The 22,894-nt window shown below is 51.7% G+C and overlaps 2 protein-coding genes across 5 annotated transcripts in view; one reads left to right on the forward strand and one right to left on the reverse strand.

The window, feature by feature from the left end:
* KCND3 (potassium voltage-gated channel subfamily D member 3) overlaps window positions 1-11,086 on the forward strand; it is a 109,362-nt gene extending 98,276 nt beyond the window's left edge. For 3 of the 4 annotated variants that reach the window (XM_033080077.1, XM_033080081.1, XM_033080080.2), the window contains exons 5-8: window positions 4,322-4,414; window positions 7,471-7,527; window positions 8,301-8,548; window positions 10,848-11,086. In XM_033080077.1, coding sequence (XP_032935968.1) covers window positions 4,322-4,414; window positions 7,471-7,527; window positions 8,301-8,548; window positions 10,848-11,016 — 567 coding nt within the window. In that variant the 3' untranslated portion in view covers window positions 11,017-11,086. The remainder of the gene's footprint in view (window positions 1-4,321; window positions 4,415-7,470; window positions 7,528-8,300; window positions 8,549-10,847) is intronic. The other variant, XM_033080082.1, reaches the window with a different exon arrangement.
* Window positions 11,087-17,166: 6,080 nt separating this feature from the next.
* DDX20 (DEAD-box helicase 20) lies at window positions 17,167-22,090 on the reverse strand. The gene is made up of 11 exons (XM_033080403.1): window positions 21,901-22,090; window positions 21,733-21,827; window positions 21,415-21,583; window positions 21,131-21,245; window positions 20,906-21,048; window positions 20,359-20,497; window positions 20,019-20,077; window positions 19,598-19,680; window positions 19,032-19,137; window positions 18,815-18,916; window positions 17,167-18,477 (listed from the first exon to the last, which is right to left on the reverse strand). Exons 1-11 carry the CDS (start codon window positions 22,082-22,084, stop codon window positions 17,381-17,383), a joined length of 2,292 nt encoding a protein of 763 aa, XP_032936294.1. The 5' UTR covers window positions 22,085-22,090; the 3' UTR covers window positions 17,167-17,380.
* Window positions 22,091-22,894: the final 804 nt, after the last annotated feature.

Consider the following 22,894-nt stretch of genomic DNA (forward strand, 5'->3'; position numbering starts at 1 on the left):
CCCCCATTTTCTGTAAATCCCAGCTGAGAGCCCTCCCAGCCCCTGGGAAAGCTGAAACATGCACCAATTTAAAATTTCCTTTTAAACTTCTGGTTTCTGATCTTTGAAAGTGCCAGGAGAGCTTAGCAGGATCGCTCAGTCTGCACTTGATCTTCCAGCCTGTCATCCCAAGAATCTCCTCACTTCTCTTGTCAACAGAAACTCCCTGCCAAGACCACTCAGGGAAGAGCAGCTGACACACCAGTGCCTAAGTCCAAAATGCACCAGGCTGAGGGAAATACTTGGCTGAATGGGTTCATTTTCTGGCACTTGCCCAAAAAGAAGTGGGAAAAGGATCATTTTAGCTACAAAGCTACTGTAGATACAAGAAGGAAAACAAAACATTTCTAACAAGTTCAGGAGGATTTTTTTTTTTTTGATCCATTAATAACTAAATTTAGATCTATAGGAGCTCCTACAACAGGTTTTCACAAGGTTTTCTGGCTGTAACTTCCTTCCTGGTGGGCTTGGAGCTCTAAATCCCAGAATCTCAGGAGGATTTGGGCCAGAACCAAGACCCAACAGGGCTCTCCCTCCCCAGGCAGAGGCACTAATTAATTACAGAACTGCAGAGCGCTCTTCCCTGCAGGTGCACAGGACCAGTTTAACTCCACGAGGAAGGATTTTGTGTCTTTTCATTTTATGGCAGAGCAACAAACCCTTCTGAAGAGTACAAAATGTGAATGACAGCGAGTCTAGACAGCCAAATTTTTTAAGCTGTGAAAACATAAAGGAGCACGGCGTGTGTGGCTGCTGTAACAGGCACCAAAACATTATCTCCATACTGTGCATATTTGTCAGTGAAATTAGCGTCAGACTGCTCCCCTGGCCAGGTCCGAGTTCTGCTTTGACACCTTGGCAAGGAGCAGCGATGGCCAGGGCTGCAGCTCCAGCTGAATCCCTGCAATTCCCTGCCAGCCCAGATCCCCCAGCCCAAATCCCCCAGCCCAGATCCCCCAGATTCCCCAGCCCAGATCCCCCAGCCCAGATCTCCCAGCCCAAATCCCCCAAATCCCCCAGCCCCAGATCCCCCAGCCCACATCCCCCAGCCCCAGATCCCCCAGATCCCCAACCCCAAATCCCCCAGCTCAGATCCCCCAAATCCCCCAGACCCAGATCCCCCAGCCCAGATCCCCCAGCCCACATCCCCCAGCCCCAGATCCCCCAGCCCAGATCCCCCAGCCCCAAATCCCCCAGCCCAGACCCCCCAGATCCCCCAGCCCAGATCCCCCAGCCCCAAATCCCCCAAATTCCCCAGCCCCAAATCCCCCAGCTGAAATCCCCCAAATCCCCCAGCCCCAAATGCCCCAGCCCCAAATCCCCCAGATTCCCAGCCCCAAATCCCCCAGCCCCAGATCCCCCAGCTCAGATCCCCCAGCCCCAAATCCCCCAGCCCCAGATCCCCCAGCCCAGATCCCCCAGGTCCCCAGCCCCAAATCCCCCAGATCCCCAACCCCAGATACCCCAGCCCAGATCCCCCAGCCCAGATCCCCCAGCCCCAAATCCCCCAGCCCAGATCCCCCAGCCCCCCCAGCTCTGCTGTGACACTGCAGGGTCACCAAGCAGGGACACCCAGCCCTGCTGGGGCTCTGCACCAAACCAGTCCATTGGAAACCCAGGGGTGCTCAGGGTTCCAGACCATTCCTCAGCACCAGGATGGACTGGCACCACCTCCCAGGAGCAGCACCTCCAGCCTGGAGCCCCCAGCAGGGAAAGAAAAACAAAGAAAGGAATTCATCCAGGGCAGCACAGGAAGAGCTCAGCTCCAGAGACCAGGGGGGTTTGGCATTTGCCACCCAGGCACGAGGCACTCAGACTGTTTTCTTCTCATATAGAGATTTTTTTTAGTGGGCTTTATGTCAAAAGTCCTCAGGGGATGGTGAGATCCTTCCATGGCAGCAGCCTACATATCCTCTTAGCACTAATCTCCTTGTACAGCTGAAATTCCCTTTTAGCTGCAGTGCCAGGAGGTGAATACCCCAGGACATGAACACCCCAGGACATGAATATCCCAGGACATGAACACCCCAGGACATGAATATCCCAGGATATGAACATCCCAGGACATGAACACCCCAGGATATGAACACCCCAGGACATGAATATCCCAGGATATGAATGCCCCCAGGACATGAACACCCCAGGATATGAACATCCCAGGATATGAACACCCCAGGATATGAATATCCCAGGACATGAATATCCCAGGATATGAACACCCCAGGATATGAACATCCCAGGACATGAATATCCCAGGATATGAACACCCCAGGACATGAATATCCCAGGATATGAACACCCCAGGATATGAATACCCCAGGATATGAACACCCCAGGACATGAATATCCCAGGACATGAATATCCCAGGACATGAACATCCCAGGAACAGGAGGCTCTGGTGCCTTTGCACAAGCCCCAGATAAGCACTGGGCAGGGCCAATCCAGCCCTGGAGCATTCACAGGGCCCACTGATGGAGCACTGAAATTGAGGTGAAGAATTTTGGATTTCAGAGCTGACACCAGAGCGTGCTGCAGCCTCCCCCAGGCAACCAGCACTGAAAATCTTCCAAGAGCAAACTGAAGGCAACTGGCACCAAATCCCTGCAGAGCTGGCACCCTGCTCAGGAGCAGAGCTCTCCCTCCCCAGCAGCTCTTCCAGACCCTCTGCTGAGCGCCCAGCCTGTGTTTCCTGCAGTGACACAGGCAGCTCTGACACAGGACCTGCCTCTGCAGCATCCTCTCCTCAGCCCTTCTCCCCAGAGAGCCTGGGGGCTCAGGATCAGCTCTGCAGAGCTGGGATGCTCCCACTGGGATGCCTCAGGTTCCTGCTCCTGGAAACACTGAGGAAAACCCCTCAGAAGATGGGTCCAAGTGCCACTCACTGGTGTCTGAGCCCTGTCCCTTCCCTGGGCTGCAGGAGAGGCTGGGCTGAGCTGCCAGCACTGCTCACTGCCTGGGCTCTCCTGCCACAGCTCTCCTGGCTCTCAGATCCCTTCTCCAGCTCCTCTCAGGCAAATCCTCACACAAACATTCAGTGTGCAGTACGTGCTCTGCCTCTCTCTTTCCCCAGTGTTTGAGTGCAGCCTCATCTCTGCTTTAGGGCTCCCAAGGAGCTCCCTGGGAGATGTTCCAGCCCAGACTCAGTGGAGTCAGTCATCTCAGCAGGACCTGCTGCATGTGCTGCCTCACCACGAGGATTGTTAATAAGAAAAATGGAACTGATTTTTTTTTTTTTTTTTAGGCCACTTCTAAAAATACATCTGGTAATGTTCATCTTCCAAAACAACAGCAACAAAAAATCCATAACCTGCCTAAGATGCATTCCCAGAGGAATGTGTTAATTCTGTGTTCAGGAAGGCAGCTTCCTTAATGCAGCACCTCAGCTGTGCTTTGGCAGCTGTCAGAGGCAGAGTTATTCCTTCACTGAGGATCACAGCCCTGGCAGGCCCTTGCAGGGAGCAGGGGCACACTGGGGTGTCTTCAAACACAATTTAACCACATTTTTTAATTTGATCCCCTTGAGAACAACAAGCAATCTCTTGGCAGGATTTTCTTTCCTCTCCGGAGCAGTCAGACCCTGAGCAGCCACTCAAGCCATGCACATCCATGTTTCACTCCCAGATTTCACTCCTTGGGGCACTGGGAGCCCCCAGGTGCTGCTGCAATGCCCCTCATTGTGCAGAGCTTATCCTCAGTGCACACCATGGATGTGGGGGCTGGAATCACAATTTCAGCTCAAGCAGCACTAAGAGAATGTCCTCAAACTTTGGATCCAATTTGAGTCCACCAGGGTGGACAAGGGAAATCATTAAGAAAAATCTGAGGAAACTTCTGAGAGCCAGGAGGAAAAGCTGGGACCTGGCAGCACTGAAATTATGATTGTGAGACAGCTCCTGCTGGTGCTGCTGGTTCTGTTTGTCCTCCTGGTTTTACTCTTGCTGTGGGTTTGTTCTCCTGGTTTTAACCTGCTCTGGGTTTGTTCTCCTGGTTTTAACCTGCTGTGGGTTTGTTCTCCTGGTTTTAACCTGCTGTGGGTTTATTCCCCTGGTTTTAACCTGCTGGGAGTTTGTTCCCCTGGTTTTAACCTGCTGTGGGTTTGTTTGTTCTCCTGGTTTTAACCTGCTGTGGGTTTGTGCTCCTGGTTTTAACCTGCTCTGGGTTTGTTGTCCTGGTTTTAACCTGCTCTGGGTTTGTTCCCCTGGTTTTAACCTGCTGTGGGTTTGTTCCCCTGGTTTTAACCTGCTCTGGGTTTGTTCCCCTCCTCTCTCTGTGGCCTTTCAGGGATCCACGGAGGAGGAGCAGCACATGACGAAAGGCACCTCGTTAATCGAAAGCCAACACCACCATCTGCTGCACTGCCTGGAAAAAACAACCGTAAGTAGCAGCACAGCCCTTGCAGGGAGGGGATTTCGGGGGGGCTCTGGGGACCCTGGCACCCCTCTCCCAGGCTGGCTCTCATTTGGGCTCCCCACAGCATCTGCAGAGGGTTAAAGAACCTTCTACTTCACTGTCTTTGAAATAATAACAGCAATTCCTGTGCAGAGGGAGGGAGATGGGATTTTCTGCTCCCCCACCCCTGCACGGAGCCAGCAGCAGCTTCTCAGCCAAGTCCATCTGAACACACACAGATTTCACCAGGGGTTACAAATAAGAAGTTTTATTTCTTCAGTGCTGCTGAGAGACCCAGAGTGCGTTTCCCTGTGCTGTGTCAGTCACATCATCCCTGTCACTGGTGCTGGCAGCACTGGGGGACAGCTCTGCTGCCCTGGGAGGAGCAGCTGGGCTCCAGACCACAGCCTGGGCAGCAAACTGACCACAGACTGGTCACCAAACTGACCACAGGCTGGTCACCAAACTGACCACAGGCTGGTCAGCAAACACACCACAGGCTGGTCACCAGACTGACCACAGGCTGGTCACCAAACTGACCACAGGCTGGTCACCAAACTGACACAGCCTGGTCACCAGACTGACCACAGGCTGGTCAGCAAACACAGCACAGGCTGGTCACCAAACTGACCACAGGCTGGTCACCAAACTGACCACAGCCTGGTCAGCAAACACAGCACAGCCTGGTCACCAAACACAGCACAGGCTGGTCACCAAACTGACCACAGCCTGGTCACCAAACTGACCACAGGCTGGTCACCAAACACAGCACAGCCTGGTCAGCAAACTGACCACAGGCTGGTCACCAAGCTGACCACAACACAGCACAGCCTGGTCACCAAACACAGCACAGGCTGGTCACCAAACTGACCACAGCCTGGTCACCAAACACAGCACAGGCTGCTCACCAAACTGACCACAGCCTGGTCACCAAACACAGCACAGCCTGGTCACCAAACTGACCACAGGCTGGTCACCAAACTGACCACAGGCTGGTCACCAGTGCCCAAGGCTGGAAAAATGACCTTTAGGCTCAGAGAGGATGAGCTCTGCTCAGAGTTTAAAGGTTGCACACATCTCTGCTCATCTCTGGTCCAAGGGCAGGGGATTTATCTCAAATCCACCCAGACTTCTCTGTCTGCACCCTGCCAGGTGCTGGGAGCGAGTTTTAGTTTGCATTGCTGACTGACTGCGTATGCAGAACTCTTTGGGAACATTTCAGGTATTTATTTGATACATAAGTTTTGCTTCCAGGTTTGTATAAAAGGTTCTGCAGTAAAGGAACACATTATCTATACCTTGATTCATTCTAGGGAGAATGAAGAGAGGTTAACACTTGAAATATTCATGCCTTTTTCTATTTGTGTCCATCATCAAATGTACTTTTGATTTCTGACTTGCAAGGGTTTCTGTTACACAAATCACCTTCACTCCCATGGTTTGGCTTGTGCTGGAGCAGCACCCCTTGGGCTCAGAGGGGCACTGAGTAATTAATGAGTGACCTGAGCCCACGGGGCTCTGAAGGGCAGTGAACTGATTCTTCCTGTGTCAATGACTACTGGATTTGTTTATACAACTCATCCTGCCTTTATTTCAGTGTTACATTACCAGCAGATATTTCACAACCTGACTCTTCAGTTTAAAACTTTCTGCCCAAAACCTTCAGTGCTATGTCCCACATTTCAGTGAAGCACTTTCATCTGAAAACATGAAGGTGTTGGCTGAAGCAAACAGAAGCTGCCACCCTGTCCCTCAGAGGGGCTCACAGAAATTCTGACCTGCAGGGCCAGGTGAAACCTCTGGGGCTGCAGGACTTTCTCCATCACTCACCTGCTGAAGGAGCTGGCCAAAGTGTGCCCTAATTATTGATGTGGTGCCCTAATTTTCAGTGTGGTGCCCTAATTTTCAGTGTGGTGCCCCAATTATTGGTGTGGTGCCCTGGCTGTGTCACCACACTGACACAGGCTGACCCTTCCAGCCCACAGACCTGCCCAGACCAGGAGTGGCAGGGGTTGAAAATGTTCCTGTTTTTCAGCAAACAACGGCAATAACAGTGACACTTGGAGTTTGATTAAAACTCAGAAGGAGAATCTGCACAATGGGGTTTTCCCTCATGATTTTCAGCCAGTTATTGCCATGGTGCAGCACCAAATCACACAGCAGGTTTGGATTCCTGGTCTGCAATTATCAAAAAGTTCAGTGGGTTTGTGTGGACACCCTGTACTGCACATAATCTATTCAAACACCGTGCAGCAGAAAATTTAAATGGCAGTAAAAGCATTTTTAAGCACTGAAGAGTCATTTTGTGAGCGAGTTGCAGGAATGGAATGAGGAATGTACCATGGTTGCAAGCTTGTTTCAATGGGCAATTCACCTTTCCTGAGAGCAGGCAGAGGATTCTCAAAGGCCATTATTTATTGGGTTGTCACTGGCACACACTTCCAGCTGAGTGGCTGCGAATGCTCACGAATCTGCTGTGTCAGATGACAAAGTGACCCTGGAGCACTTGTGGCTGCCACAACAGAGATTACTTTGTCATATTCCCACAGCAGATGGAGCTTGTTCAAACAAAAGGAGGTTTTTTCCTCTCTCACTCCAACTCCCAGACTGAGTCTGGACATTCACAAGCTGTATTTCCTCCAAGTGCTGAGTGCCTTGAACCCAGTCCTTCAACCCAAACCCTTCTGTGCTTTCACAGAGTTTGATCAAACCCCACAATCCATTGGTGGCACCACAGCAAAACAATCAAAACCTGTGATTTGTGAATCAGCAGCTGAAACCTTGCTTGTCCTTGCCTTCGGCTCTCAAAAGATCAAAGTAATAAAGTTGTTCTGGGTTTTGTTCTGCTTCCACGAACAAAACACTCAGCAGCTGAATGGCCAGAAGGATTCTGGTTGAGGGGCCTGAGAGAAAGTTCTGTTGCCCATTCAAACCTGAGCTGGAATGCTGAGGCGAGAGATGCAGTGCTGGGACTAAACTTCTGGATGCTGCAATGGACAATGAATTGTGTTTTTATCTTCTGTTGGCATGTTGTCCTGTAGGGATTGTCCTATCTTGTGGATGATCCCCTGTTATCTGTACGAACTTCCACCATCAAGGTATTTGCTTTTCAATTGGATCTGTGTTCTCTGTGGTCTCTGTGGCGTGTCTGGGCAGTGTTTGCTCACTTCTCCTCTCTCCTGTCCTGGCCAGTTCGTGCTCGTGGCTCCCTGTGGCTTCCCCGTGCTCCTGTTCCCTGTCAGAGTCGTTCCTTGTCCAGTGGGCTCTGCTGGCTGCCTTCAGCATGCTTGCTTTTGTTTCCCATCTCTTCTGAAACCAACAGGGACTGGATGAAGTCTGTTCACCCTACCTGGGTGTGCAGAGCCACTCACAGCAGTTCTTTCTTTCAGGATTTCTCGTTCCTTAGCACAAAAGCTCTTTTCAGATTCAGCTTTCTGAATTTCCTCCCCCCTGAGCACTTCCCCCTCTTCAGTGCCGTGTTTATCCCTCCCAGCTCATGCAGGGAAGCTCTGAACCCAAGAGCCAATGCAGGCTCTGAGTTTATGGCCAGGTGATCGTCCAAATAAAATACAATCCTGTCCCCAGCATAAAGGAGCAGGAACTCCTTTGGGCTTTCACAGCCATGTGGCATTCCAGACTTTCTGAGAACATTCTGGAATCCAGGGGGAAAACGAGCAGAAACTCAAACCCCACAGATCTGAAGGCAGCAGTTCCCATCTCAGGCTGTGTGAGCAGGCAGCAGTGACAGCCCCAGCACTGCCCTCGCTCCCTGCTGACACGGGACAGCCCTGGCTGCAGAGAGGGCAGGGCACTCCCTGCAGGGCACAGAGCACCCCCAGCTCCGGCCCTGACCGCTCCTCTCTGCCCCCAGAACCACGAGTTCATCGACGAGCAGCTGTTCGAGCAGAACTGCATGGAGAGCTCCATGCAGAACTACCCCTCGTCACGGAGCCCCTCGCTGTCCAGCCAGGCCGGGCTCGGCACCTCGTGCTGCTCGCGGCGCCACAAGAAGAGCTCGCACCTGCCCAACTCCAGCGTGCCGGCCACGCGGCTGCGCAGCATGCAGGAGCTGAGCACCATCCACATCCAGTGCAGCGAGCAGCCCTCGCTCAGCGCCAGGTACGGGATGGGATGGGGATGGGATGGGATGGGATGGGATGGGATGGGATGGGATGGGATGGGGATGGGATGGGATGGGATGGGATGGGATGGGATGGGATGGGATGGGATGGGATGGGCCAGGTGGGCCAGGTGTGTCCAGATCTGCCCAGGTTGTCCAGGTGTGCCAAGTGTGCCAGGTGTGTCCAGCTGCAGGCTTGGCAGGGCTGCGTCCAGCTGTGCCCAGCTGTTCCCAGCTGAAGGCCTGGCAGGGCTGTGTCCAGGTGTGTCCAGCTGTGCCCAGCTGTGTCCAGCTGCAGGCCTGGCAGGGCTGTGCCCAGGTGTGTCCAGCTGTTTCCAGGTGTATCCAGCTGTGCCCAGCTGTGTCCAGCTGCAGGCCTGGCAGGGCTGTGTCCAGCTGTGTCCAGCTGCAGGCCTGGCAGGGCTGTACCCAGCTGTGCCCAGCTGTTCCCCAGCTGCAGGCCTGGCAGGGCTGTGCCCAGGTGTGTCCAGCTGTGCCCAGCTGTTCCCAGCTGCAGGGTTATGTCCAGCTGTGCCCAGCTGTGTCCAGCTGTTCCCAGCTGCAGGCCTGGCAGGGCTGTATCCAGCTGTGCCCAGCTGTGCCCAGTTGTGTCCAGCTGCAGGCCTGGCAGGGCTGTATCCAGCTGTGCCCAGCTGTTCCCAGCTGTGTCCAGCTGCAGGCCTGGCAGGGCTGTATCCAGCTGTGCCCAGCTGTTCCCAGCTGTGTCCAGCTGCAGGCCTGGCAGGGCTGATCTCCAGCCAGAGCCAGAGCTCTCCAGCTCCTTTGTTTCCCTCCCACTGCTGACCCAGGGAGCTCCTGGCTGTCCTGGGCAGAGCCAGATTAAAGCCAGGCTCCAGTGCAGTTTTGGGGGAGGATTCAGGAAAAGCTGCTTCTCCCAGAGGGCACGGAACAGGGAATGGGCACGTTGGCAAAACCAGCAGCAGTGTCTGTCAGCCAAAGCTGCTGGAGAGCTGACGTGGCCCCCCTGGGACACTCCACGATTTTCATTGTCCAAAATTCTGAATTGCCACTCAGGGCCTCACTGGGAAGCAAACAAGAGGAATTTCACAATGGTGCCTTAGTAGCTGTGCCCTAAAAAGCCATAAAGGACACAAGTGAAGTGTCCCTTAATAGAAAATGTTTAAAATTTCATTTTATACATAAATTGCTGAAAAAGAATCATTTATTCACCATATAATTCCTGCAAATATTAAATTACTTTCTAAATCCCCCTCAGCCCATTAAGTTTTTTGTGCACCAGGGCTGGTTCTGAATGTCCCATTCCTCTTGTCCCCGCTCCTATCAAAGGGATGTAGGAACCGAAACAAAGCTGCCTTCAGGGCAGCAAGCGATTACTTTGTGCCAGAAGGGCATTTCAGAGCATGAATTATGAATGAGGAGGTGCAAAACACGTCCCCAGCTATTTCAGTTTCAATATGACGATATTGTAAACCAGCACCTGAAGCAGTAATTCAGGGGAATGGCAGCTGTTCTGGGTGCTAAATCAGATGCCGGTGATATTTTAAATGTCAACACTTATTTCACTTGCTTACCAAACTGGATGGAGAGAAAGAAAAACTTCTCAGTTATTTTTCGTGTGGGTGCAGTGGCTGCACCGGGGCTGCCCCACTCGCAGCCCTGCCCAGGCTGATGTGGGTTCTGTCCCTGGATGTTCGAGGATCACAAACCATCCTCTGAGTCACTGCACGGAGCAGCAGCAGCCTCCCCACTGGGAGCTCTCGGTTCTGAAAGGACAGCCTTGTGTTGGAAATGAATGTGCTGGGCTGCTAATAGCAGACTCCCGTAGCTGTGCAGATGCACAGAAATCAACCCATCATTTTCCCTCTGTAATTAATTATAGGATGCAATTGATGCAGATCTAATAAGAATGCTCCCAGCTGTCACATCCTTGAGAGTACTGCAGAGAGAAATAAAATAGAAAAGATCAAGGGACGGTGAATATGAAAGAGGTGTTTGAAATGCAAGAAAGACAGCATCTTTCTCAGAAAGAACTACCTGTGCTCTCAAAAACGCGCTACCCAGGCCAGGGTATTTAGATGTCCTTTTAAATAGACTGGAACGATGCAGGAGGGAAATGGAAACAGAGCAATTTGCCTGGTGAAAAGCTGTGTCCTAAGCAGGGGGAGCATTCTGTGCAGACAGCAGCGGTGCCTGGCAGGAGCAGGGGTTGTTTAAACGCAGCCTTTGGATATTCCAGCTCAATAAGAACCACAACCATCCCCTCCTTCCCACCGCCTCCTTCCGCCACCCAAGCCCAGCGCTCCGTTTGTTTTGCAGCCGTTCCAGCCTCAACATGAAGGCGGACGAGGGGCTGCGGGCGAACTGCAAGGGCTCGCAGATCACCACGGCAATCATCAGCATCCCCACGCCGCCCGCGCTCAGCCCCGAGCCCGAGGGCAGCCCCGGCCCTGCCCTGCCCAGCATTGTCAAGGTCTCCGCCTTGTAGCCCCGGGCGAGCAGCGAGCCTGGCCCGGCGGCACCGGCGGCACCAGCGGGACCAGCGGGACCAGCGGGACCAGCGGCACCGAGCCCGGTCCGGGCCGGGGCGAGCCGAGCCCGCAGCACCGGGACGGGCAGATCGCCGGAGCCAGCGGGATCTAACACTGTGTATCGCAGCACCTTTTTAAAGGTTTTTAATGGATAATATTTATTCATGAGGAAATGACTGACAAGGTGAAAAACAATGGGTTTTGTGAATTTTTTTTTTTTCCTTCATGGAGCAGAACCTTTAAACCAACCAAAATGTCACTTTTTTTTTTCTTTTTTTTTTTTCTTTTATAGGAAAAGATTTAGACAAAAGAAGCCACCTGTCACAGCAGTCCCTGCACTGTGTGTGTGTGTGAGTGCAGAGCCCCTCGAGGGCAGGGGTGCCCAGCAGGAGCCCAGATGTGCTCCTCATTCCAGGTGTGCTCCTCATTCCAGATGTGCTCCTCCCTCCAGGTGTGCTCCTCCCTCCAGGTGTGCACACACACACACACACACACACTCCTCCCACCCCGGATGCCATCCCCACTTTAGACTATTTTGTATCCGCCCTTCAGGTCAATACAGTGCAATTGCATACGGTGTGTTTGTCTGCTAATTATTGTCTGTGGAAACATATTTGTGGAGAAAAACAAAAACAACGACAAAAAAAAAAAAGAAGACAGGCTTTAGTAGAGTTTTAGTCCCACCTGGGTATCTGCTTTCTATTTTTGTTATCACTTACTTGTTAGAGTGTGACTAGACTACAGTTCTGTATTTTTAAAAGGAAAAAAAAAAAGGTAGGATTCTTTTTTAATACTGTACACACAAATGGCAAAGAATGAAAGCACTGAACTCAGCTGCAACAAGCGTTCCTGAGTCTAACAGAGGTTCCTTGCAATGTGTGCCCATGCCTTTTACCTTTTGGTTTCTAGACAGAAGCTCCTTTGCTAGCACTGGACGTATAACCCACTGTAAATAGTAGCCAAATGATGTCTGGATTTATACTTGATAATAATTAACCCCAGAGCCAAATACCTTGCATGGACAGAGAGGTATTTGGCTTTCCACAGTCTTGGGGCTCCAGTTGTCCCGCCCGTGGCTTCTGGGCTGCGTTGATTCTGGGGATAGACAAGGTCAGCAATTCCCGTTCTCCACCCAGCACAGGAGCTGCTGGAGCAGGGGGAGCAGGGCTGGAGCTGGGAGAACATTTGCTAACGTGTGGTACAGACAGCATTTCCTATTCCCAGTCCCACACTTAGTTTGGGAAAAGTCTAACCATGGACTAACAGCTAACCAAAAACTGCAGAACACTGTGTGGTACTGCCAGGTACCTCATCCTGGGGCTGGGCCAGGCTCAGGGCTGAGCCAGGCTCAGGGCTGGGCCAGGCTCAGGGCTGGCACCTCCTCCTCAGGCCTCTCTAGGAGGGAGATTCAGAAGGAAAATCAAGGACCTGAAGCAAAGCTGGTTCCCCTGTGCCCTCCTGGAGCCCCCTTTGCCAGGGGGCAGAGGAGGAGCATCCCCCCCTCCCCTTCCCCAGCCTGGCTCATCCCCCAGGTCGTGCACAAACCCAGAGCCTGGAGGGAGCAGGGGAGGCTCCCCTTGGTCCTGAGCAGAGATTTTCCCAGCAGCAGAGCTCCAGGAACGGCTCACAGAGCGTTTGGGGCTGGTTCAGCAAAGGGATGACGTTTTTTTCTAACATCTGTCATAACCTCTCCCGATGTGACGTTTGTATTTGCACATATACACACACATGTAACTAATTAGACACATTCATGTATAGATAATTAATGCTGATTGCACATAGGAGCTGCACCCTGCTTTGGCAGCACTCCTGTGGGAGTGAGCGATGGCTGATGCATTAAAACCCTCCTTAGAATCCTACAGCATCCTACAGCAGTAGGGCTATGGCTGAGCCTCCAGTAGCTGCAGCAGCTTCCAGTCATTTATTCCAGTGCTGTAATGTTACCCAAAACTATGTTTAGTCCTGTTTTAAAAGATTAAAATGCTCTGCCTTGTGCTGCTTCCTGTAGGAGGTTTTACTGCAGTTAATCTTACCATTACTGAGCTTTTACCTCGATGTTTTAATTTCATTTTTTGCTTTGTTTTCGTTAACTGTCATCATCTGAGCACCCCTGCCCTCCTAGATCAGAGGCCTTGCTCTCCTCCACTTGCCACCTTTGCAGCCTCATCTCCACTGGCACAGAGTGAGGGTGGAATAAAATAAAAATCACAGAGTCAGGGATTCCATGTGGGCTGCTGGTGCTGCCTTTCTCGTTCCTGATTTAGTGGGTGCTGGACAAGGCCCTTCCCAGCCCTGAGTCTGTGACAGCCACATCCCAGCCTGGTCCAGAGCCCTGCTGGGGCTTCCCATTGCTGCCAGTCAAACTCCTTGGAAAAGAGAGTGTGACATTCAATTCCAAGGGTTAAAAAGAAGGAGTTCCAGTCCCAGGGGTTTCTGGCTGGCTGCTTGGGCTCTGATTGCCACAGCCTCTGTTTTCCTCCACAAACCAGGAATTGTCCTTGCTGGGAGCCTGTGCCATGAGCTGGGCAGTGCTGCCCCACGCTGTCACTCCTCAGCACAGGCTCTCGGGGATAAAAACACCGAATTAAGGAAGTCTGAGCCTAGAGGACAGGGCTGAGAGCATTTTTAATGGAGCCATTAGCTCCCTTTATCCTCTGAAGTGGCCCAAGGGAAGCTTCTGAAAGCACCTGGAACTGCATTGTGGAAAACCTGGGTGTCCCCAGGGGAGCTCTGTGCATCCCTGGGAGCTGCAGGGACAGGGACAGGGACAGGGACAGGGACAGGGACAGGGACAGGGACAGGGACAGGAACGGGACAGGGACAGGGACAGGGACAGGGACAGGGACAGGGACAGGGACAGGGACGGGGACAGGGACACAGGGACAGGGACAGGGACAGGGACAGGGACAGGGGCAGGAACAGCACAGGAACAGCCCCAGAATAGCCCCAGAACAGCCCCAGAACAGCCCCAGAACAGGGGCAGGCTCTGGGAACAGCCCCACGAGCATCAGTGCTGTGCTGGCACTTCAGTTCAAAGCCTCCCCCCTCCTCTCATCCCTTGTGACTTTTTTATAGTTTTAGAAAAGTTCCTTTAAAAGAGATAAAAATGGATTCTTTGCACAAAAAGCAAGTGGAAGGGCATTATTATTTTTTCAGATTTTCCTAAAGCAATATTAAAAATATCAAAGGAGAAACTCCTTTTTCTGAGCATTTTGTTTCCTTTCCAAAGCTGTTTCTGAAGGAAAAGTGTTTTCACGGATTTTCAGCCTATTCTATCAATAGATTTCCTCTCTTCTCCCCTGGCATTGAGCTGCTAACAGGATTCACACCCAGCTGGCAGCAAATGCTGAAAAACACCCTGCACATGCAGGCTTTGACTTCTCTCTGCTCTTTCCAAAAGCCACCTTTGGCTTTGCTGTTCCTCACAGACAGCCTAAGTAACACACATGGCTTTAGTGTGGAATAAAGCTCATGGGTAATTCAAAATGCATCTTTCTTTAACTGGCCAGAAAGACCAAATTTAATCAATTTAACCTAAACCTGTTGCTAATTCGCCTGCACCCAGCATTTGTCATTCTAGTCCAGACAGTTCAGGTGTGGGCATGAAAACCAGATGAATACCAGCTAAAGAATGCAAATTTCCTTCAAGGTTTTGCTTTTCTAGGTAAAGAGGTTGCAAATATGTCACATCTTACATGTATTGTAAAGAAAATTCAGGAAATTAAAAATCACATTTGATTTGTGTTGCAACATCCCTTGGACTTTGTAATATTTTCATCTGTTGGACTAAGGCAGAGTTACAAAGTCAGCACTGTGGAGAGCTGGTGAACATCAGTGGCTTTGAACTGCAAACTGAATTCTGCTTTTCAAACAGGTGAATAAAACACCTTTTCCACATCATTCACCCCTCCAGTCTATTGCAATATTTTGTTTTAGAACACTTCTTATTTTTCTCCAACACTTGGAGCCAACTGCAGTAGATCCATGGGTTTAGAGCCCAAGTTGTTTGGCTTTGTATTTGCCAAAAATGCTGTCCATGGTGATTTTCTGAAGCTCTAAGGGACAGGGAAGGCAGCAAACATCAGGAGTGAGCACCAGCAGCCTGGGCCCTGCTCCTGATTTCCTGAGCAGTCACTGAGTGACCTCCAAGCAGTCATGTCACCCTCTGCCAGTCCCACAGCCTGCAGAGCAATGAGCAGCTCCTCTGGCACCGCGTGGAGCTCGGTTCATGGCACCCCAAAAACCTCCAGGGAATTCTGGAGAGTGCCAGTGGAGCTCGGTTCATGGCACCCCAAAAAGCCCCAGGGAATTCTGGAGAGTGCCAGTGGAGCTCGGTTCATGGCACCCCAAAAAGCCCCAGGGAATTCTGGAGAGTGCCAGTGGAGCTCAGTTCATGGCACCCCAAAAAGCTCCAGGGAATTCTGGAGAGTGCCAGAACTGCTGCCCCTGCCCAGGGAGCAGAACCTGCGCCAGAAACGCCTCAGCTGGAGCAAGAGAGCTTGAGAAGTCCCTCCTCCTGTCCCAGTCAGGTCTGTCCCTCCGTGTGTCCCTCCCCTCCCTGCTCCACCAGTGCAGCTCCAGAGCCTCAGCTGGGGAAGGTCCCCACACCCCAACGCTCTGCCCATTGTCCAGCCACCTCTGGGAGCTCCTGGGGGCTCCTCGGACCAACCAAGTCTCTGCAAATGGTGTGATGGTCTATTTTTGATAAACCAGAACGGCATTCCAATGCAATGGTGTTTTCTTTAGGAGTTCTATGTTATGAGAAGCTCTCGACCTTTTTATTTTCTATTTTCGTACTCTCAATGGGCTTTGCTTTACAAATGTCAGAGGACAGGTACGAAATGTACTGGACACAGCTGCAGGTAGCTTCATTTGAGAAGAACTTTCTAGAAGAACCGAGTTTCCTGTTGTCTTCTTTTGGAATTGTAGTGCATATGTTGAAACTTGTATATCATTTCCAGTATTGAGTCTTGTGCCACTGCTGTACCTGATGTATCCAACCCGGATTAAACAGAGTATGTGCCACAAAGAGCAGCAGCATGCTGTCATTTCTGCTAGAACCTTCTGGGTGTCACCCAGGCCACTCCAGCTGCATTCAAACACTAATTAACTCTTCCCTAATCATCAGTGGAATCAGTGAGGGGTCACAGCACAGCAGTGATGCAGATACTGCAGTGCAGCTCCTGCAGTGTCCTCCTGGGAATGGTAAGAGTTGGAGAAATTCATCTTGGAACAAAATCCTGCTGTCTTGGCTTCTCCACCTACACAAAGGGGAATCCCCTCCCTGGAGTCCTTTGTGACACAAAGGGAGCAAGGCAGGAACAAAGCACAGAAAGAAAAACAATTTTAAATTTAGTGCAGAGGCAGCCCAGGGTCAGCACCTCGAGCCAGCCAACACTCCCATCTCTTCCTGCCCCAGGACAGCTCTGTACAAGCCAAACAGGAAATATCAATTAGTTTTAGCACTAATAGGTAATTCCTTCTCTAATTAAAGTATTCCTGTAAGTGTGGGAAGTCTGATATTGTTGCACCCAGAGGGACAGACCAATTATGATTGCTGCACATTTTCTACATAATTAAATCCTCTTCCACACAGCCTGCTGCACACCTTGCTATAGAAATGTTATTTATACAGTGTTAATTAACTGGGTTTAAATTAGCAATACAGGCATTGAGATGCTCATTTCACCCTGGCACTTCACTGGGGTGCAATCAGTGCCTGGTGTTTGCCACAATGAGGGAAAGGGGATGAGCACCAGCTTTGAACAGAGCATGGAGTGTCACAGGGAATTCAGCCTCACCCAGAGCCCCAGGGAAGGGCAGGGCAGGCAGCAGGGAGGGCAGGCCTGGCACAGTGCCCCAGCAGCTGGGGCTGCCCCTGGGCCCCTGCAGTGTCCCAGCCTGGGACAGGGGAAGGTGTCCCTGCCATGGAGGGACAGAGCAAGATGAACTTGGAGGTCCCTTCCCACCCAAACCATTCTGGGATTCCATCAAACACAACTGGGATTGGTTTGTATTTTGTCCTTTCTGACATCTTTTGTGGGAATGGCTGCCTTTTAGCATCCTTTTTTTACTTTGGATTGTAAAGATTCCAACTGAGATCCAGCTGTCTTTCTGTTCCTTTTATTAACAAACTGTAACATCACACTGGACCTGTGTAAAACATTTACCAGACACAGCTGCTTAGAAAAAGACACCATTTTTCTTCATCTCAAACACCTGTCTGCTGTCAGTGTCCTTCAGAGCAGCACTGCTGTCACAGAGCCTGTCTTGGTCCCAGCCAGCAGCATCAGGACATGAATGGGGACATGAATGGGGACATCAATCCCCGTCCTTCAGCAGCTCCTGCAGGTACACTGAGTTGATGTGGTAGGCATTCATGCAGCTGAAGTGCCAGCAGCTCCTGCTGTAGTGAGACACTGCTGAGTAGTAGCTCTGCCAGGCCTCGTAGTAACTCCTCCAGTAGTGCTCAGAGCTCCAGGCCTGGCAGGGAGCACCAGCCCAGGAGCTGCAGCTCTGCCCCTCCTCAGCTCTGCTCCTGCCAGGACTGCAGAACTGATGGTTGTGCCTTTTCTTGTGTTTAGCATTTTGCTTCAGGACTTTCTTTTTCTCTTCATTTTGCCTTGGGGTGTGGGGTGTCTCCCGAGGCCCCTCTGGAGTGGGACAGGAAGGTGCAGGGCCCTGCCCCTGCCCTGCTGTGGGCACAGCACCTGGCTCCTGGGTGTCTGAAAAGGCCTCAGAGCACGAGCTGCTGGCCCTGCTGTGGAAGGAAGCCCTGGAGCTGTGTGAGCTATCACTGTCAGACACATCCCCAGCTGTCTCTGGGTGCTGCTCCATCTCCTCCCACTCCACATCCCCATTTCTGGGCAGCTCACCCTGCTCTCCTGGGCCTGAGTAACTTCTTAAAATCTCCACCTCTCTCTCTGACCCTTCTTTAATGAAATAATCATAGTCCTCCACAAAATCTGAGAAGCTCCAGGGCTTGGTGAGTTGGTTTTTGAAAGAAGACAAGCATGGAATTTTGGGAAGATTTTTTTTTAAGGTCTCCTCATCTGGAGCCTGAGTGCTGTGCTGTCCATCCATCCTGGAGATGGGTTTGACTTGATTCCTCTGCTCTGTGTGACAGCTGGAACTTTGGGGGGTTCTACTGTTTTTCTCTGCATTTGCAGCATTTGTGCACTTTTTTATCTTTTTTTGCTTCTGAGTCTTTTTTGGCTTTTCTAGAGAAGAATTATCCTTTGGAAGATTAGAGGGAGGCTGAGCAATGTCTGCAAAGCCATTCTGGACAGGCTGCAGCACTGGTTGCTCTGGTTTAGGACACTCAGTGTCACAATTCACCTCAGGACCCATTGGTATTGCAGGTTTAACTTCCACCTCTCCATCTTCAAACTGCTCCATCATTCCAGGAGGGATTGGCTCTGCACAGAAGAGAAACAAGCAGCCACTCAATCGAGTGCATCCTTCCCTCTGCAACTCACAGAGCAACCAAGTGAAGCTTCTCCAAATTGCATCAAGTCAGGGCCACAAACCAACCCCTTCAGCTCCTGAGGGAGTTTAAAGAGCCAGAACATTTCCTTCATGGAAGGCATCAAAGGCTGCTCAAGACAAACAACACTAAATTAATTGTCAGGAGCAGAGTGTGAAGAACATGGACTAAAAGCAAAGCAGAGAAGCCACACATCAGCCCCCCTGGGCTGCTCTGAAACTCTGACAGGAAACCCCCAATCCCAGCTGCATCCCCAGCACAGAGCCCACCTGGCAGAGGAAGAAGCTGCAGGTTGCACTTCTGAGCAATTTTCATCATGGTGTTCTCCTCCTCCCCACGGCAGCAGTAGGTGACAGCCAGCCCCAGGGTGCCTGTGGGACAGAGGAGGGTGAATTGGCAGCAGGGCCAGAGAGCAGCAGGGCCAGCAGAGCTGCAGCCCCAGGGCTGTCCCTGTCCCTGTCCCATCCCATCCCATCCTGTCCCCACCGAAGCGCCCGGCGCGGCCGATGCGGTGCATGTAGGTCTCCCAGTCCAGGGGCACGTCCAGGTTGATGACCAGGTTCACCTTCTCAGCATCAATCCCACGAGATGTCTGCAGGAAGGGAGGAGGAGAAAAGGGCACTGAGAGCTCAGTGACCCCACAGAGCTTTAAACCCCTGCAGAACCCCAGGGAGGCAGGGAGGGAGCACAGAGGTCACTGCTCCAGAGTCACCCCTGGCACAGCTGGCACGCACAGCTCACTGCCCACACTGCACTGAAAACTATTCCTGAGCCAGAGCACAGAATGGATGGGCTGATGAGCCCTCAAAGCCCATCCCATGGCAACCCTGGCCTGGGCAGGCACACAGGGAACTGGGCTGGTTTCTGAGCCTACAAAGTCACAGTCCGTGTGCTTCACCAGCACCTTTATGAGCTCTCCAATTCCAAGCCAGATCTAATTCTCTGAAGTAACTTTATGTGCAATATTCCTGTGTGCTGTAAAATTTGCAGAGCAGTTAATAAATTTGAAATGGAATCTGTAAGAAGCTGGTTTGAAAGCAGTAAAAGCTCACCAGGTCTGTGGAAATCAGAACCCTGCACTGGAATTGCTTTAATTTAGCCATGGCATCAAGTCGCTGGCTTTGATTCATGTTGCCTAGGAAAGTAAAAATTAGAAGCAGGTTACATTTCTCATCTTTATGCCCCTCACATTCTAGAAAGCACTGCTTTGTATCATCAGAAATAAGTCTGAAACTTCCTGAAACATCAGTTGCAAATGAGTATAAAGGAACAAACAAAACTGGAAAACTCAGGTCACTCATGACAAAAAAAAATCCTTTTCCTTGTAGTCTTAAAAGACCTGTGAAGATTCCAATGCTATTCTCAGCCATTTAACCAGAGGCCCTGCAAGGCAAGATTTAAGATATATTTTCCTACTTCAGGTCACATTTATGCACAATTTCAGTGGAATCAGAAAACTGTGACTGGATTTACCTGCAATGCACTCGGCAGGGAAGCCTCTGGATGTCAGGATTTCAGCCAGATGTTGAGCCCTGAGGGAACACACACACACTGAAAACTGCAAATAAAACCCCAGGCTAACAACAGCTGCCAGTTCTTAGGTTATTCTCTACAGCCAAGGACTGCATTCTGATATTTGCAGTATTTCACACTGCATTTCCCAGGCAGTATTTCAGGCCTGAGGTTTGCAGACTGCTCTGAGACCTCACAGCTCCCATAAATTTATCCACATGCACAGAAATTTATCCATGGCTGGACATTACACCCCTGCTTTCAAACAAGCTTTGTCCAGGTGCAATTCCAAATGCATTACCTGCTGTGCAAATTTGAGAAGACCAAGGCTTGGTTGAAAGGAATCTTGCTGAACAGCTCCTGCAGGTGCCGGGTTTTTTCCTCAAAGGTTTTATGTGGGAGGGGATGGGAATTCACAATTTTGTAGTACTGCTTCAGCCCTGAGCAGGAAACCAAAACAAGAGATTAAAAAACATGCACAGAGTTCTGCAAACATGTGATACTGCAGCTGAAGGGAAACTGCAAACAAAGGCACACACAAGAACCTCCAGGAGAAGGCTTTCTAGAAAGGCTGACATTTTTTGGATAGAAAAAGCAGAGAGTTCCACTTGTCACTGTTATTTTAAAAATACGGAATCACAAACTGGTGTGATTTGGAAAGGCCTTTAAAAACCTTCTCATTCTACCTCAAGATTCACTACATCAACACTGGGAATCAATATTAATAAACTGAACAACTCAGACAGGGATGTAATTACAAAACATCACGCATTCTGAAGGGACATGTTTTGGTTTTAGTGTCCTCCTCTAAACCCACAGTGCCACTCTGACTGCTCTGATGTGCTTACCAAGCAGGCTGGGGTCCGTGGGGTTCAGCCTCACAAACGTGGGCTCCCTCATGTACCTGGTGAGAGCAGCAGCCAAGGACTCGGGGTAGGTGGCTGAAACTGCCAACATCTGCTTATTGACTGGCAGTGAGGAGTAGATCCAGCTGCGAGACAAAAGCACAGGAATTACTGCCCCAAAGGCAGCTGAGCCAGCCACAGAGCCAGGAGAGCAGGGCCCTGCCTTACTTGATCTGCTCCTGGAAGCTGCCCTCCTCCAGCAGCTTGTCTGCCTCGTCCAGCACGAAGAGCCTCACGCTGCCTGTGCTCAGGTAGTCCAGCTCTATCAGCTGCTTGATCCGCCCTGCAGGGAGGGAAAGTGAAACAGCTCCAAAAACCTGAACTGAAACAGTCTAATGATGATTTTCTGTTCTTGAATTACCTCTGAGGCTGTGCCCTGTTAATGACAGCAGAGCCCACCCTCAGTTACTGAAGTGTGGAGGATCCCAAAGCACAGCAAAGCTGCTCCTTACCTGGGGAGCCCACAGCTATGTGACATTTCTTCAGCCTGCTCCTGTCCTGGCTCAGGGGAGTCCCTCCGATGAACACATGGCATTCCAAGCCTTCCATTTTTATCCCGATGGTTGTGATCACGGCGTGGATCTGCACGGCGATCTCCCTCGTGGGAGCCAGGATCAGGATCTGCGCGGGCGAGGATTAAAGGGAGGCTCAAAGCCGCAGGATGGCGCTGAGAGCCAAGCCCAGCGCCGCGGGGATTTAAATCCCGGTGTCTCACGGCTTTCCACGCCGCATCCCCCAAAGGAGAGCGATTCTCTCTCCCAAAGCCTCACCTGAGTGGCGGGGCTCTCCAGCAGCACGGCGTCCAGGGCGATGGTGGCGAACACGCAGGTTTTCCCGGTGCCAGACTTGGCCTGCACGATCAGATCTGCAAAGAGCGGCCACGGCCGTCAGAGCAGCCCCGGGGCGCGCCCGGCCCCGCGCCCGGCCCGCCCGCTCACCCAGCCCGCAGCGCCCCAGCGGGATGGCCTTCAGCTGCACCGGCGACGGCCGATGGAAGCCGGCCGCCTCCAGCCCGGCCAGCACCGGCGGCGACAGCAGGAGAGAGCCGAAATCGGAGGGGCCGCCGGGCACCAGCACGTCCCGGGTGCGGAACCGGCCCGGCGCCTCCCTGGGCGCCGCCATCTTGGCGGGCGGGAGCGGAAGTCTCGCGAGAGCCGCCCCGATCCCGCGCCGGGCCAGGCGCGCAGCGGCCGCCAGGGGGCGCGGCGGGGGAAGATGGCGGCGGCTCTCCCTCAGGGCCCTGTGGGCTCGGGAAGGGCCCGAACAGCCCGGAGTGAGCGCTCAGAGCCGCTCCCGCCCCGGCACACACACCCCGCACCCCACCCGGGGCCCCAGAGCGCTGTCCCAGCGCACCCTGAGCTCCGACAGCCCTGGGGCCGTGCCCACCCCGGGGAGAGCCCACAGAACACGCGGTTTATGAGCCTACAGAAAATCACTACAATAAATGAACAGTATCATATTCACTCAACAAAGGGCAAATGTGTTAATCTGTGTGTGCGTTACTTACTACCCTCTGTAGGCCACTTATTTTAAATGGTGGGTTTATGAATATCAGCTTTTATCGGAGCACTTCAGAGGCTCTGAGTGCAGCTTCCATTCATTGCAGGGGATTTGGGAAATCTCCACACTGGGTGCTACTGTACAGCACACACACTGTGCCATTATCCCCACAGAGCCAGCAGCCTCAGTGGGTTTGAATGGCCTTGGTGTATCACAGGCTTGGTCACGCCTTTGGAATTCCTCATAGAGAAAAGTCTGTCAGATTCTATTCAGTTTTTTTTTTAATTACGGTATTTTCCTATGAATATGTGAGTACCAAGCACTTAACCCTGCAGTTTGGAGCTCTCAGGGGAGCACAGCAAGTGTGGGACTGTGCCCCAGAGCTCAGGTAACAGGATCTGCAGCCATTCTGCTGTTACAATTATTTTTAAA

This window comes from Catharus ustulatus, chromosome 25 (genome assembly GCF_009819885.2).
Source record: "Catharus ustulatus isolate bCatUst1 chromosome 25, bCatUst1.pri.v2, whole genome shotgun sequence".
NCBI classification, from domain to species: Eukaryota; Metazoa; Chordata; class Aves; order Passeriformes; family Turdidae; genus Catharus; species Catharus ustulatus.

What these genes read in the sequence shown, in the direction of transcription:
- DDX20 (XM_033080403.1), bottom strand. Translation starts at nt 22,084, where the DNA reads ATGGCGGCGCCCAGGGAGGCGCCGGGCCGGTTCCGCACCCGGGACGTG. An exon ending in CACGGACCCCAGCCTGCTTG is followed by an intron (nt 20,498 to 20,905) that starts GTAAGCACATCA and finishes TTTCCTGCTCAG; the next exon opens with GGCTGAAGCAGTACTACAAA. An exon ending in CGGCCGCGCCGGGCGCTTCG is followed by an intron (nt 18,917 to 19,031) that starts GTGGGGACAGGA and finishes TCTGTCCCACAG; the next exon opens with GCACCCTGGGGCTGGCTGTC.